Genomic DNA, 13,932 nt, shown 5'->3' with positions numbered 1-13,932 from the left:
TATTAATGTGGAAAAGTCAAGGGGTCTGAATACTTTCCAAATCTACCTAAATGCAAATAGGTTGAGTTTTGAGCACAGGTCGGCACATGCTTTAATATAAATGTCAAGCTCTGACATCTCAATGCCTGTACCTAACCAGAAAACAGCTACCTCATGGATGAGCCTCTATTGTCCTGTCACTCAAAACACGTAATCATCAAACATTAACAAGATCACCAGTCTAAACAAAATGAACTATGGACTGATTCAGTCATGCATCGATCCATTAAACAACCATCTTTAGCTATAGACAAGTGCCTTGAATCCCAAATATAGCAAATCAGAAAACACAATGTCAAATGAAAATGCTATCTTTTAATAACAGATCATAAATAAAGAAAGCAGGTTACAGATCCAAGGTCAAATTACACAAATGGTTCCTTCTTTGGTGCCCTCTGAGAGGTCAAAGATCATGGTAATGTCATTATAGTCTAACACACATTGACGTTGTTTGTGTGTTAGGGTAGACAGTTGTGTGTCACCTGTGTGAGGCATGTCTGTGAGGATCAAGAATAATTCTTGTAGAAGGACAGCATGTCATCCAGGCTCTGGGAGGGGGGCTGGGTCTGAGGGGGGGGCTGGGTCTGAGTGGGGGCCTGGGACTGAGTGGGGGGCTGGGGGGGATACTGTGGGGTGTATTGAGGGGGTAGTGAGGTGGGGCTCCATACTGGAGGTGAGGTGGAGTGGGATACTGGGGATGAAAGGGTAGGTGTGCAAATTGGGGCTGAAATGGGTAATCAAACTGAGGGTGTGTTTGTGGTGGTGGAGGTGGTGGTGTATATTGGGGTTGGGGCTGTTGGGAGGGGGGGTACTGAGGTGGGGGTTGAGGGGGGCACTGAGGTTCTGGAGGTGCAGGTGTATTTTGGAGATGGACAGTGTTTTGGGGCTGAGCAGGGGATTGTGTGGGTTGAGGTTGTGAGGGTTCAGGGGTACTTGGCTGGGGTATAGGAGTACTTCTGGGCTGAGGCTGGGATACAGGAGTACTTTTGGGGTTGGCCTGGGGCACCTTGCGCCCTCCACCCTGCCCCTCTGACCACTTGAAGGCCATTTTGGGTTTGTCCTTCTCACGTTTGGCCTCTTTCCCATAGCTCTGTCTTTTATTATTGCTGAAGTACGCAGAGGGAGGGGCAAATTCCGACTCCCTCTCATCCCGCCGCCGACTCGTCCACTCGCCAAAAAAGTCCACTAGGAAAGGAATGCGTTGTCATATTGGAAAGAGAAGACAGTTAGTTAATGACTTAACCCCCGACCCTAGGCAGCGTACCAGTCTTCAGTGTCCCACTGGAGGAAATTGCCATAGATGACAGGCCTCGGTTACACCTAGATCACTCCTGCTCAAATTTGTTGTGTTATACGTGTTGAGTTAGTGTGGTGGAAGTGATTCATCAATGATTACCATTAATTATAAAAGACCCATGCCAATCGTGTCAGCCCCAAACAAGGAGTAGCGTTTACCTTTGCCCCTGTCCCACTCTCTGACGTGGGGTACTCCTGGCTTGGTGTCCCTCCTCTCCTGGATCTCCACCACCACCTTCTTCAATGCAGGGGCCTCTTCAGGTGCTCCACCTGTTGGGGGTATGGGCCCAATCAGGTCCTCCTTCCCTTCTGAGAGAAGTAATACAACCGACAACACTTACAATAGCATTCACTACAGCCCAAAGTATAAAGAGCAGTAGTCATAGCCATTCAATCTAGCGTGATCAGTTATCATTGTCCCTGATGCAGTATTGTTGTGGGAGGTTCCTCTAACCTTGGTTGTGTTCATCTCCCTGGTCGTCCTCAGTTCCGTCCAGCTTGGCCTTCTTCATCTTTCTCTGCCTCACCTTGGCCAGCCGAGCATCCAGCAGAGTCTTTCTCTTCTCCTTCAGCTGGTCCCTCTTACTGCGCTGGTCTGTTGTCTATGAAAAAGAAAAGGAGAGAAAAAAAACATTGACAATCTGCTTCAAACTCAGTCATTTAATTAGACTGATACATAATATAAGTAAGGTCCTAGTCTCAGGGGTTGTGAAGGCTGAGAGTAACTCACCTGGTCTCTGAGCATGTCCAGGGTCTCTCTCTGTTTCCTTCGCTGCTCCTGGTCCTGAGAGAATGCAAAGTAGCCCACACCCAGCTCACGGGCCTCTGAAAAATAGCAGGTTGAGAGATGGAGAAGGAAGAGGCCAGAGATCAGAGAGAATGGAGAAGAGCACAAGTCAATCCATAATCCACAGAGAACACACTTCTCTGGGTTTGCTGTAAAATGTACAGTAAATAGCGTTTGATTCGATGAGTTCACTAATGTATCACTGCAACAGGTGTCTTGCTAACCTTGCTCCCTGATGTTCTCATAGTGGATTGGACCCACAGGTCTGTTCATGGCCTCCTCCTCCTCCCTCTCCCACTCCTGCCTTTGCAGCTCTCTACGCATGTCCTCTGACAGCAGGTCCTTCTCAGCCGGGTCAAGTCTGTGTACATAAAAGCAAGAACACGTAAAAAACATTAGCAAAAAATATATAAAAAATTAATAACCAGAACAACACTACTGGTACTAACATCTTCTTCTAAAAATAAGCTTACATTAATTTCCAGGTTTGATCAGAGTAAAATATACCTTTTTCCCTGAAAGTCTTTGTCCATTTTCTTGAACCCTGGTAGGTCTTTCTTCATGCATCTCCGAGATCGTCCCAAAGCATCAACATAATCCACCCTGAATATAAATTAGTAAACGGCTACTTTAATTCATATCCCTCGACCACTCAATGGCATCTACAGTCCAATATTCCGACATACAGTAGTTTGGGGCTTCATGTGCTGTAGACATTACCATTCCTCGCCTGGGTTCTCAGGGGGTGGGATGGGGGAGGAGCTCTCTCTATCCTCTCTCTCAATCTCTCGTTGGGCATGATTCTCTCTCTTCTTGTCAATAATCTTCTGGGTGAAATCCACCAGAAAAAGTCCCTCTGTCTCCTCATCTGACACATTGGAAAAGAGGATAGTAATTCCATTGTGAGAAAGATAAAGGGCATTTGCAGGGCCTTCACATGTCAACTTTACATACAGAATATGACAGCATTTCTTGTACAGTATCACAAACATAACACTATACCCAGAAAGTCTCCTTTCGTCATCTGCTCATACAGTTTTGCCTTCTCCTCTAGCTTGCGCCTGCGGGAAAAGAGAGACATGGAAGAAAAGCAGCAATGAGAGACTTTTGCTATATTACAAAAAAATACCTAATAGAAGGCAGTGATGGTGCAGTAAACATGTTGTCAGTGTGTAGTACATCACGTTGTACTCACTTTGCCCTGTCAAGGTTGTTCTCTTCCTCTGCCACCAGTTCCACATCTTTCTGTGCCCGCTCTGAAACACCCTCATTCTGTTTGCTCCACACATTAGGTTTCTACACAGGGAAAAGAACACAATGGATGTTATGGAGACAAAGTTAGGATATGCTGGTCAAAATGTGTGGTATCCTGTTCATTACATGTCTCTGTCCTGTACAATGTTCAATACATACCTTGCTTTTGGGGGGTTTGGTACTAGTTCCAGCATCTTGACCCAATTTTTCATGTTTGAATTGCTCTTGTTTCCTATAGAGTTCAGCTTTGAGATCAACCAGCTGCAGATGAGAGTGTAACATAGCAGTGTGGTCGCCATTTTAGTGGTTAAACTGATAGCAACTAACGTTAACCCAATAAGCCGTGTCACCATTTGAATATCCATGAACCTCGACAACAATAGACAATGCTTTATTTTTTTTTTACATGTACTTTGACTATAACATGATTAGTTTGCCTGCTGACTAACAAGTCAGCAGAAAGTAGCCTAGCTTCCTACGTTAGGGCGCTGACTAGGCTAGCTCGCTAGCTACCGTTAACTAACTAGCGAGCTATGGCTCACACACTGATGACAAGCAACATTAGATACAATGTAACAATATGATTTATTCTGAACAACTCACAGATGAAGCAGTCACGGCATATTGCTTTTTCTTTTTATCCATGGTTGTTAGATTTCGATATATTAGCTCACAATCAGGTAGCTAGTGAAATAACAATCCACAACTTCGAAGAAGGCGTGTTGTTTGGGTGACGTGATAATTTCTGGGGGATGTAGCTAGCTAAGACTCAAGACTGCCACCTACTAGTGTGGAGTAAGAAACCTAGCGTGTATATTTTTTATAATGTTTTATTTTTATTTAACCTTTATTTAAATAGGCAAGTCAGTTAAGAAAAAAATATAATTTACAATGACTGAATACCCCAGCCAACCCCTAACAACGCTGGGCCAATTGTGCGCTTGCCCTATGGGACTCCCAATCACAGCCAGTTGTGATACAGCTTCGAATCTAACTAGGGTCTGTAATAACGCCTCTAGTACTGAGATGCAGTACCATGGACGGGCTGCGCCACTCGGGAGCCCAAATGCATGTTCCGGCTGTGGCAGCCCCGAATCCTAACCACTAGATGCTTTCAATGTTGCCTAATTTGTTTTGGGTTAATCACATCATGGATTTAGGCTCTTGAACATGCAGTTGATTATGTAATAGAGGGGCACATGTATATCAGAGATGGACAGAGATAGTTCATTTACTAATGTGATCTTGTAACCAAAAATATACTATTTCTATGCTTACAATGATGCACAACATTCTGCCCATTATAGCTCACAAAAAATGGTATGTTGAGATAATGTGTTCTTGGCATATTTCCACACAAAGGACAGTGAATATGTCTATTGCAGACTCAGGAAATAGTACCCATGCCAAACCCTTCTCCTGAGGGAGAGTAGGTTTTGTCGTGCCCTCTTCACAACTGTCTTGGTGTGCTTGGACCATGTTAATTTTCTGGTGATGTGGATACCAAGGAACTTGAAGCTCTCAACCTGCTCCTCTGCAGCCCCGGCGATGAGAATGGGGGCGTGCTCGGTCCTCTTTTTCCTGTAATCCATAATCATCTCCTTTGTCTTGATCACGTTGGGGGAGAGGTTGTTGTCCTGGCACCACACGGCCAGGTCTCTGACCTCCTCCCTATAGGCTGTCTCGTTGTTGTTGGTGATCAGGCCTACCACTGTTGTGTCATCGGCAAACTTAATGATGGTGCTGAAGTCGTGCCTGGCCGTACAGTCATGAGTGAACAGGGAGTACAGGAGGGGGCTGAGCACGCACGCCTGAGGGGCTCGTGTTGAGGATCAGCATGGTGGATGTGTTGTTACCTACCCGTACCATCTGGGGGCGGCCCGTCAGGAAGTCCCGGTTCCAGTTGCAGAGGGAGGTGTTTAGTCCCGGGGTCCTTAGCTTATTGATGAGCTTTGAGGGCACTATGGGGCTGAACGCTGAGCTGTAGTCAATGAATAGCATTCTCACATAGGTGTTCATTTTGTCCAGGTGGGAAAGGGCAGTGTGGAGTGCCATGTGCGCACTGAAAGGGGAATCCACACGACTGATTTGATGTCAAAAAGACATTGGCGATAGAGTCCCTGGTTTGGATATTTTGGTTGTTAGAAGTTCAAGCAAATATTCCTCAAGGAACACAAAATTCAAGAGCACAATGTGGAATAGTATGACTGACCCTACATACTGATCTTAGGTCAGTTCTTGAGTCGTCCCCTAATGTATTTGGGTAGGGTAAACTGATAGTAAATCTATCAATTTGCAAGTTCATCTGGAAGCTCTATATTCCTGACATTTTGCAAGACTCCATTTGATTACAGTGTTGTTACTATATGGAGAAATACATTAATGAATAATTATTGCACTAATGAGGCATGGTTTTTTAAATATATATATTATTTATTTCACCTTTATTTAACCAGGTAGGCAAGTTGAGAACAAGTTCTCATTTATAATTGCGACCTGGCCAAGATAAAGCAAAACAGTTCGACACATACAACAACAGAGTTACACATGGAGTAAAACAAACATACAGTCAATAATACAGTAGGAAAATAAGTCTATATACAATGTGAGCAAATGAGGTGAGATAAGGGAGGTAAAGGCAAAAAAACATGCAAAAAAGGCCATGGTGGCGAAGTAAATACAATATAGCAAGAAAAACACTGGAATTGTAGATTTGCAGTGGAGGAATGTGCAAGGTAGAGATAGAAATAATGGGGTGCAAAGGAGCAAAATAAATAAATACAGTAGGGGGAGAGGTAGTTGTTTGGGCTAAATTATAGATGGGCTATGTACAGGTGCAGTAATCTGTGAGCTGCTCTGACAGCTGGTGCTTAAAGCTAGTGAGGGAGATAAGTGTTTCCAGTTTCAGAGATTTTTGTAGTTCGTTCCAGTCATTGGCAGCAGAGAACTGGAAGGAGAGGCGGCCAAAGGAAGAATTGGTTTTGGGCGTGACCAGAGAGATATACCTGCTGGAGCGCGTTTCTACAGGTGGGTGCTGCTATGGTGAACAGCGAGCTGAGATAAGGGGGGACTTTATCTAGCAGTGTCTTGTAGATGACCTGGAGCCAGTGGGTTTGGCGACAGGTATGAAGCGAGGGCCAGCCAACGAGAGCGTACAGGGCCAGAAGTATACAGGGCCAGAAGTATACAGAATGGTGTCGTCTGCGTAGAGGTGGATCAGAGACTCACCAGCAGCAAGAGCGACATCATTGATGTATACAGAGAAGAGAGTCTGTCCAAGAATTGAACCCTGTGGCACCCCCATAGAGAAGTCCAGACAACAGGCCCTCCGATTGGACACACTGAACTCTATCGGAGAAGTTGTTGGTGAACCAGGTGAGGCAATCATTTGAGAAACCAAGGCCATCGAGCCTGCCGATGAGGATGTGGCGATTGACAGAGTTGAAAGCCTTGGCCAGGTCAATGACTATTATTAGGCTATAATAAGTTTTGCGCATAAATGTGTTTCCACAATTCCCAACAACGACCTAAAGCACACAAATCTATTTACAAATAACTATTTGCATAGGCAAGGTGCAATAGATGGTATAAAATAAAGTATATACATGTGATATGAGTAATGTAAGATATGTAAACGTTTTTAAAGTGGCATTTTAAAGTAACTAGTGATCTATTTGGGTCTCAATGTGGGCAGCAGCTTCTCTGAGTTAGTGATTGCTGTTTAGCAGTCTGATGGCCTTGAGATAGAAGCTGTTTCTCAATCTCTCGGTCCAAGCTTTGATGCACTTTACTGACCTTGCCTTCTAGATGATAGCGGGGTGAACAGGCAATGGCTCGGGTGGTTGTTGTCCTTGATGATCTTTTTGGCCTTCCTGGGACATCGGGTGCTGTAGATGTCATGCAGGGCAGGTAGTTTGCCCCCGGTGATGCGTTGTGCAGACCGCACCACCCTCTGGAGAGCCATGCGGTTGAGGGCGGTGCAGTTGCCGTACCAGGCTGTGATACAGCCCGACAGGATGCTCTTGATTGTGAATCTGTAAAAGTTAGTGAGGGTTTTGGGCAAGCCAAATTTCTTCAGCCTCCTGAGGTTGAAGAGGCGCTGTTGCGCCTTCTTCACCACGCTGTCTGTGTGGGTGGACCATTTCAGTTTGATTGTGATGTGTACCTGCAGGTGCTTAAAACTTACTACCTTCTCCACTGCTGACCCTTCGATGTGGATAGGGGTGTGTTCCCTCTGCTGTTTCTTGAAGTCCACAATCATCTCCTTTGTTTTGTTGACGTTGAGTGAGAGGTTGTTTTCCTGACACCACACTCCGAGTGCCCTCACCTTGTAAGCTGTCTCGTCATTGTTGGTGATCAAGCCCACTAGTGTTGTGTCGTCTGCAAACTTGATGATTGAGTTGGAGGAGTGCATGGCCATGCATTCGTGGGTGAACAGGGAGTACAGGAGGGGGCTGAGCACACACACTTGTGGGGCCCCAGTGTTGAGGGTCAGCGAATTGGAGATGTTGTTTCCTACCTTCACCACCTGGGTGCGGCCCATCAGAAGGTCCAGGACCCAGTTGCACAGGGAGGGGTTGAGACCCAGGGTCTCCAGCTTGATGATGAGCTTGGAGGGTACTATGGTGTTGAATGCTGAGCTGTGGTCAATGAACAGCATTCTTATATACAGTGGGGCAAAAAAAGTATTTAGTCAGCCACCAATTGTGCAAGTTCTCCCACTTAAAAAGATGAGAGAGGCCTGTAATTTTCATCATAGGTACACTTCAACTATGACAGACAAAATGAGAAAAAAAATCCAGAAAATCACATTGTAGGATTTTTAATGAATTTATTTGCAAATGATGGTGTAAAATAAGTATTTGGTCAATAACAAAAGTTTATCTCAATACTTTGTTATATACCCTTTGTTGGCAATGACAGAAGTCAAACGTTTTCTGTAAGTCTTCACAAGGTTTTCACACACTGTTGCTGGTATTTTGGCCCATTCCTCCATGCAGATCTCCTCTAGAGCAGTGATGTTTTGGGGCTGTTGCTGGGCAACACAGACTTTCAACTCCCTCCGAAGATTTTCTATGGGGTTGAGATCTGGAGACTGGCTAGGCCACTCCAGGACCTTGAAATGCTTCTTACGAAGCCACTCCTTCGTTGCCCGGGCGGTGTGTTTGGGATCATTGTCATGCTGAAAGACCCAGCCACGTTTCATCTTCAATGCCCTTGCTGATGGAAGGTGGTTTTCGCTCAAAATCTCACGATACATGGCCCCATTCATTCTTTCCTTTACACGGATCAGTCATCCTGGTCCCTTTGCAGAAAAACAGCCCCAAAGCATGATGTTTCCACCCCCAAGCTTCACAGTAGGTATGGTGTTCTTTGGATGCAACTCAGCATTCTTTGTCCTCCAAACACAACGAGTTGAGTTTTTACCAAAAAGTTATATTTTGGTTTCATCTGACCATATGACATTCTCCCAATCTTCTTCTGGATCATCCAAATGCTCTCTAGCAAACTTCAGACGGGCCTGGACATGTACTGGCTTAAGCAGGGGGACACATCTGGCACTGCAGGATTTGAGTCCCTGGCGGTGTAGTGTGTTACTGATGGTAGGCGTTTGTTACTTTGGTCCCAGCTCTCACACTAGGTCCCCCCGTGTGGTTCTGGGATTTTTGCTCACCGTTCTTGTGATCATTTTGACCCCACGGGGCGAGATCTTGCCTGGAGCCCCAGATCGAGGGAGATTATCAGTGGTCTTGTATGTCTTCCATTTCCTAATAATTGCTCCCACAGTTGATTTCTTCAAACCAAGCTGCTTACCTATTGCAGATAGGGCGTTGGGGCGGTGTGCAAACTGAAGTGGGTCTAGGGTGGCCGGTAAGGTGGCGGTGATATGACCCTTGACTAGCCTCTCAATGCATATCATGATGACAGAAGTGAGTGCTACGGGGCGGTAGTCATTTAGTTCAGTTATCTTTGCCTTCTTGGGTACAGGAACAATGGTAGCCATCTTGAAGCATGTGGGGACAACAAACTGGGAAAGGGAACGATTAAATATGTCCGTAAACACACCAGCCAGCTGGTCTGCGCATGCTCTGAGGACACGGCTAGGGATAGCCGTCTGGGCCAGCAGCCTTGCGAGGGTTAACATGTTTAAATGTTTCACTCACGTCAGCCACTGAGAAAGAGGGGGGGAGGCACAGTCTTTGTTAGCGAGCCGCGACCGTGGCACTGTATTATCCTCAAAGCGGGCAAAAAAATGGTGTTTAGTTTGTCTGGAAGCGTGATGTTGCTACCTGTGACGTGACTATTTTTGTAGTCCATGATTTCCTGTAGACCCTGCCACATACGTCTTGTGTCTGAGCCGTTGAATTGCGACTCCACCTTGTCCCTGTACCGGCAGTTCACTTGTTTGATTGCCTTTCGGAGGGAATAACTAGACTGTTTATATGCAGCCATATCACCAGACCTCTTTCCATGGTTAAATGTGGTGGATCGCACTTTCAGTTTTTCGTGAATGCTGCCATCCATCCACGGTTTCTGGTTAGGGTAGGTTTTAAGTCACAGTGAGTATGACATCTCCAAAGCACTTATTTATAAACTTACTCACCGAGTCAGTGTATAGATCAATGTCGTTATTTGAGGCTGACTGGAACATATTCCAGTCCGCGTAATCAAAACAATCTTGGAGCGTGGCTTCTGATTGGTCAGACCAGCGTTGAATGGTTCTCATCACTGGTACATCCTGTTTGAGTTTCTGCCCAAATCCGTCATGGTCGGATTTGCCAAAGGGAGGGCGGGGGAGGGCTTTGTATGCATCGTGGAAGTTGGAGTAGCAGTGGTCGAGAGTATTAGCCCTTCGTGTCATGCAATCGATATGCTGATAACATTTAGGCAACAATGATCTCAAATTTGCTTTGTTAAAATCCCCAGCTACAATAAATGCAGCCTCCGGGTATATATTTTCTAGTTTACATAGAGTTGAGTGAAGTTCCTTGAGTGTCGCCTTGGTGTACGCTTGAGGGGGGAGATGTACACAGCTGTATAACTGACAAGAATTCTCTTGGTAGATAGAATGGCCGGTATTTGATTGTAAGGAATTCTAGGTCGGGTGAGCAGAAGGACTTGAGTTCCTGTGTGTTGTTATGATCACACCATGAGTTGTTAATCATAAAGCATACACCCCCGCCCTTCCTCTTCCTAGAGAGGTGTTTATGTCTGTCAGCGCGATGCATGGAGAAGCCCGGTGGCCCGGTACCGGCCAAACTGTGTTATAAACGTTGTGAGCGCCCTACTCTCTGGTGACAGCGGTATCTGCCAAAAGCCTGAGCGGGCATCCAGCTTTGTGAAGACTTGTGAGCCATCCAACTGAGCCAGTGACTCCTCCAATGATGGAAAGATGTATCTCTCTCTGCGGAGTGCCTTATTCAAGTTAGTCATGTCCACACAGATCCTCATGTCCCCATTGGCTTTTGGGACCACTACCATCCCTGCACACCAGTCAGTGGGACTCTCTATTTTAGACACCACCTCAATTTCTTCCATCCTCCCCAACTCTTCCTTTACTCTGGCCAATAAAGGGATAGGCAGAGGGTGGTAAAGGCATAGGGGACAGCATCATCTTTCAGGCGGATTTTGTAGTCACCTTCTATCCTTCCTAGACCAGAAAACACTTTTGGGAATTTCTTTTTGAAAACTTCACCTGGGTCCTCCAGTTCGCTCACTCTCTCAATGAGTTGCAAAGCTTCAATTACTGGCAGCCCCAGCAACGGTCTGGCTAGAGAGTCAATGACGAAGACAGGCTGGATGGCACTTTTGTCTTTACTCTCCTACCACTGGTAATATCTTATTACTGGGCCCGTACAGCTTTTTGTTTATGGAGAGCTATACAGCCTAGTTGGGATTGCTGTCACTGCTGCCCCAGTGTCTAGTTTAAATGACACAACCTCCCCATTGAGTTTAATGTCTGAGTGCCAGCCAGCATTGTTTTCCCTTACTTCTCCCAGCAAGATGCTGTCCTGCTGTACCTCCTCTGAAACCTCATGCATTTGCTTTAATCGACAAACAGCTGAAAGTGTCCTCTCCTGTGACAGTTCCTGCATTTTGCATCCTTTGCTGGGCAATCTTTCTAGCTGTGGAAAGGGGATTTCCCACATTTGCAACAAACACTTTAAGTAGCTACTTGTGCTGTCTGTGATTGTTTTCTCCAGTCTGTCTCTGTTCTGTTTTCCACTCCATTTTTTAGCTCGGTATGAAATAGCATTTATTTCCTCACTCTCTCCGCTCTGCAAGGAGCTGCTGCCAAGCAGCATTGTCTGCTGTCTTTGTACTGTCTCACTTTGCCTAAACTGAATTACAGCTTTGGACAAGGTAAGCTGGGAATCCAACTGTAACGTTTCAGAAAGTGATATATCTCTTATTCCCACGACAATCCGATCTCGGATCAGCTCTTCCCTGAGTGCACCAAACTGACAATGTTCTGCTAGCTTGTGAACTGCTGTGATAAAACTGTTGGTGGTTTCACCATGCTCCTGTTTGCGCACATTAAACCTAGCTCTCTCAAATATAATGTTGTGTCTCCCTACAAAATGCATTTCAAAACAGTCTTTAACGGCACTGTAGTTAAGTTTCTCTTCCTCAGTCAACAGTGAAGCATTTAATATATCCTGGGCTTCATCACCCATAGAGTAGATCAGTGTTTTCATTTAAGCCTAATGCTTCTCTGTACCTTTCAAAGCGCCTGATCCATTTAGGCCAGTTTTGAATGTCCATACAATCACAATTCTCCATGGGACTAATGCGAAATCTGTCAGCACTAGCCACTGACCTGTCCTGGTTTGCGGGAGAGCCTGTTGAACTTGGAGTCGCAAACCCTGAAATCCCGCCAGTTTCTTCCTCTTGCAACATGTTGCTTAGCAGTAACTTAGTTCTTGCTAGTTAGCTAACACAATAATGATCTGAGCTGTTTATCTCCAACACTGTGCCCTCCCTGCTTTCAAACAGCCTGAATGTATGATTTACTTGGTACGTCCTTCACATTTATGTGATTTTTAAAACCACTTCTGACACCATGTAGTATTATATAAAATAAGGAGGCACAACAACAAGGTTTTAGTTTAAGCCTGTTTACTAGCCCAGTCCCCCATGGGACATCCTACTACACTAGAATCCATGAAAGATAAGAATGTTTCATTAAACTTCAAACATTGAAAATAGCTAAAGCTTCTCCTCCTTCAGACTCTTGGTAATCCCAGTAAGGTCTTGTAGGCTCCAAAGCTGTGTCCATGACCTAGAGCAAGTATTACATCATTATCAGTCACCTGGCTGGGTGCTAGTCAACATCATCTCCAAAGAGACAATCCATTCTATCATAACTCACAGGCATGCTGTTACTCTAAAATATAGGCATCGCTTTGGGCCTCTCAGTCTGAAACCCTTTTATGGAGACACCAATATGCACTACTTCACAAAGCATTGTACTGATGATCAAATCCCATGCAAAGAAGGTAAGTCAGAGAAGACATAGTTCCATCCAAACTGTATGTTAGCTGATATTTAAATGTATATTCCGGACTCTGGCATTGCTCATTCTGATATTTCTTAATTTCTTTCTTTACATGTTTTGGGTTGCAATAACATCTGGAAATCTGTATACACAACCAATAATACTGTATTTCCTGTAGTGTTAAACCCTGGCATATGTGAGAATTAATTTACTAACCTACACGAGTCAGAAACATTTAGATAAGGGATCTAAGAGGATCTAAAGCAGAGGGAGGGAGTGGGTTACAACCAAAGCCTGTAGGAGAAGAAGGGATGGGGATTAGAGATCCTGAAGCAGAGTGGAGGATGTGTGTCAACTGTGGAGGAGGGATGGGTGTCAACTCTGTGGAGGAGGGGGAAGGATGAGTGTCAACTCTGTGGAGCAGGGGGAGGGATAAGTGTCAACTCTGTGGAGCAGGGGGAGGGATGAGTGTCAACTCTGTGGAGCAGGGGAGGGATGGGTGTCAGGCAGGGGAGGGATGAGTGTCAACTCTGTGGAGCAGGGGAGGGATGAGTGTCAACTCTGTGGAGCAGGAAGAGGGATGGGTGTCAACTCTGTGGAGCAGGAAGAGGGATGGGTGTCAACTCTGTGGAGGGATGGGTGTCAACTCTGTGGAGCAGGGATGGGTGTCAACTCTGTGGAGCAGGAAGAGGGATGGGTGTCAACTCTGTGGAGCAGGGAGGGGAGGGGGTGTCATGAGGGGAGGGATGGGTGTCAACTCTGTGGAGCATGAGTGTCACTCTGTGGAGCAGGGGAGGGATGAGTGTCAACTCTGTGGAGGATGAGGGATGGGTGTCAGGGGCAGGAAGAGGGATGGGTGTCAACTCTGTGGAGCAGGGGGAGGGATGGGTGTCAACTCTGTGGAGCAGGGGAGGGATGAGTGTCAACTCTGTGGAGCAGGATGAGGGATGGGTGTCAACTCTGGAAGAGGGATGGTGTCAACTCTGTGGAGCAGGAAGAGGGATGGATCTGTGGAGTGTGGGTGTCAACTCTGTGGAGCAGGGGAGGGATGAGTGTC

The 13,932-nt window shown here is 45.8% G+C and overlaps 1 protein-coding gene across 2 annotated transcripts; it reads right to left on the bottom strand.

Annotated features, from left to right (window-relative positions):
- Nucleotides 1-334: 334 nt before the first annotated feature.
- Nucleotides 335-4,142, bottom strand: LOC118400308 (coiled-coil domain-containing protein 174-like). 2 transcript variants are annotated; one of them, XM_035797009.2, is made up of 11 exons: nt 3,980-4,142; nt 3,536-3,637; nt 3,318-3,418; nt 3,125-3,183; nt 2,843-2,990; nt 2,630-2,725; nt 2,347-2,483; nt 2,066-2,160; nt 1,790-1,937; nt 1,495-1,605; nt 335-1,224 (listed from the first exon to the last, which is right to left on the bottom strand). In XM_035797009.2, the coding sequence occupies exons 1-11, from the start codon at nt 4,019-4,021 to the stop codon at nt 518-520; spliced, it is 1,746 nt and encodes a 581-aa protein (XP_035652902.2). In that variant the 5' UTR covers nt 4,022-4,142; the 3' UTR covers nt 335-517. The 2 variants fall into 2 exon arrangements, with proteins under 2 accessions (XP_035652902.2, XP_035652901.2); XM_035797008.2 differs by having other exon boundaries at nt 1,495-1,644; nt 3,980-4,141.
- Between the last annotated feature and the right edge of the window lie 9,790 nt (nt 4,143-13,932).

This window comes from Oncorhynchus keta, chromosome 21, assembly GCF_023373465.1.
Source record: "Oncorhynchus keta strain PuntledgeMale-10-30-2019 chromosome 21, Oket_V2, whole genome shotgun sequence".
Taxonomy (NCBI): Eukaryota; Metazoa; Chordata; class Actinopteri; order Salmoniformes; family Salmonidae; genus Oncorhynchus; species Oncorhynchus keta.
Note: the sequence above shows the minus strand (reverse complement) of the source record. Positions and strands in the feature narration are given on the sequence as shown.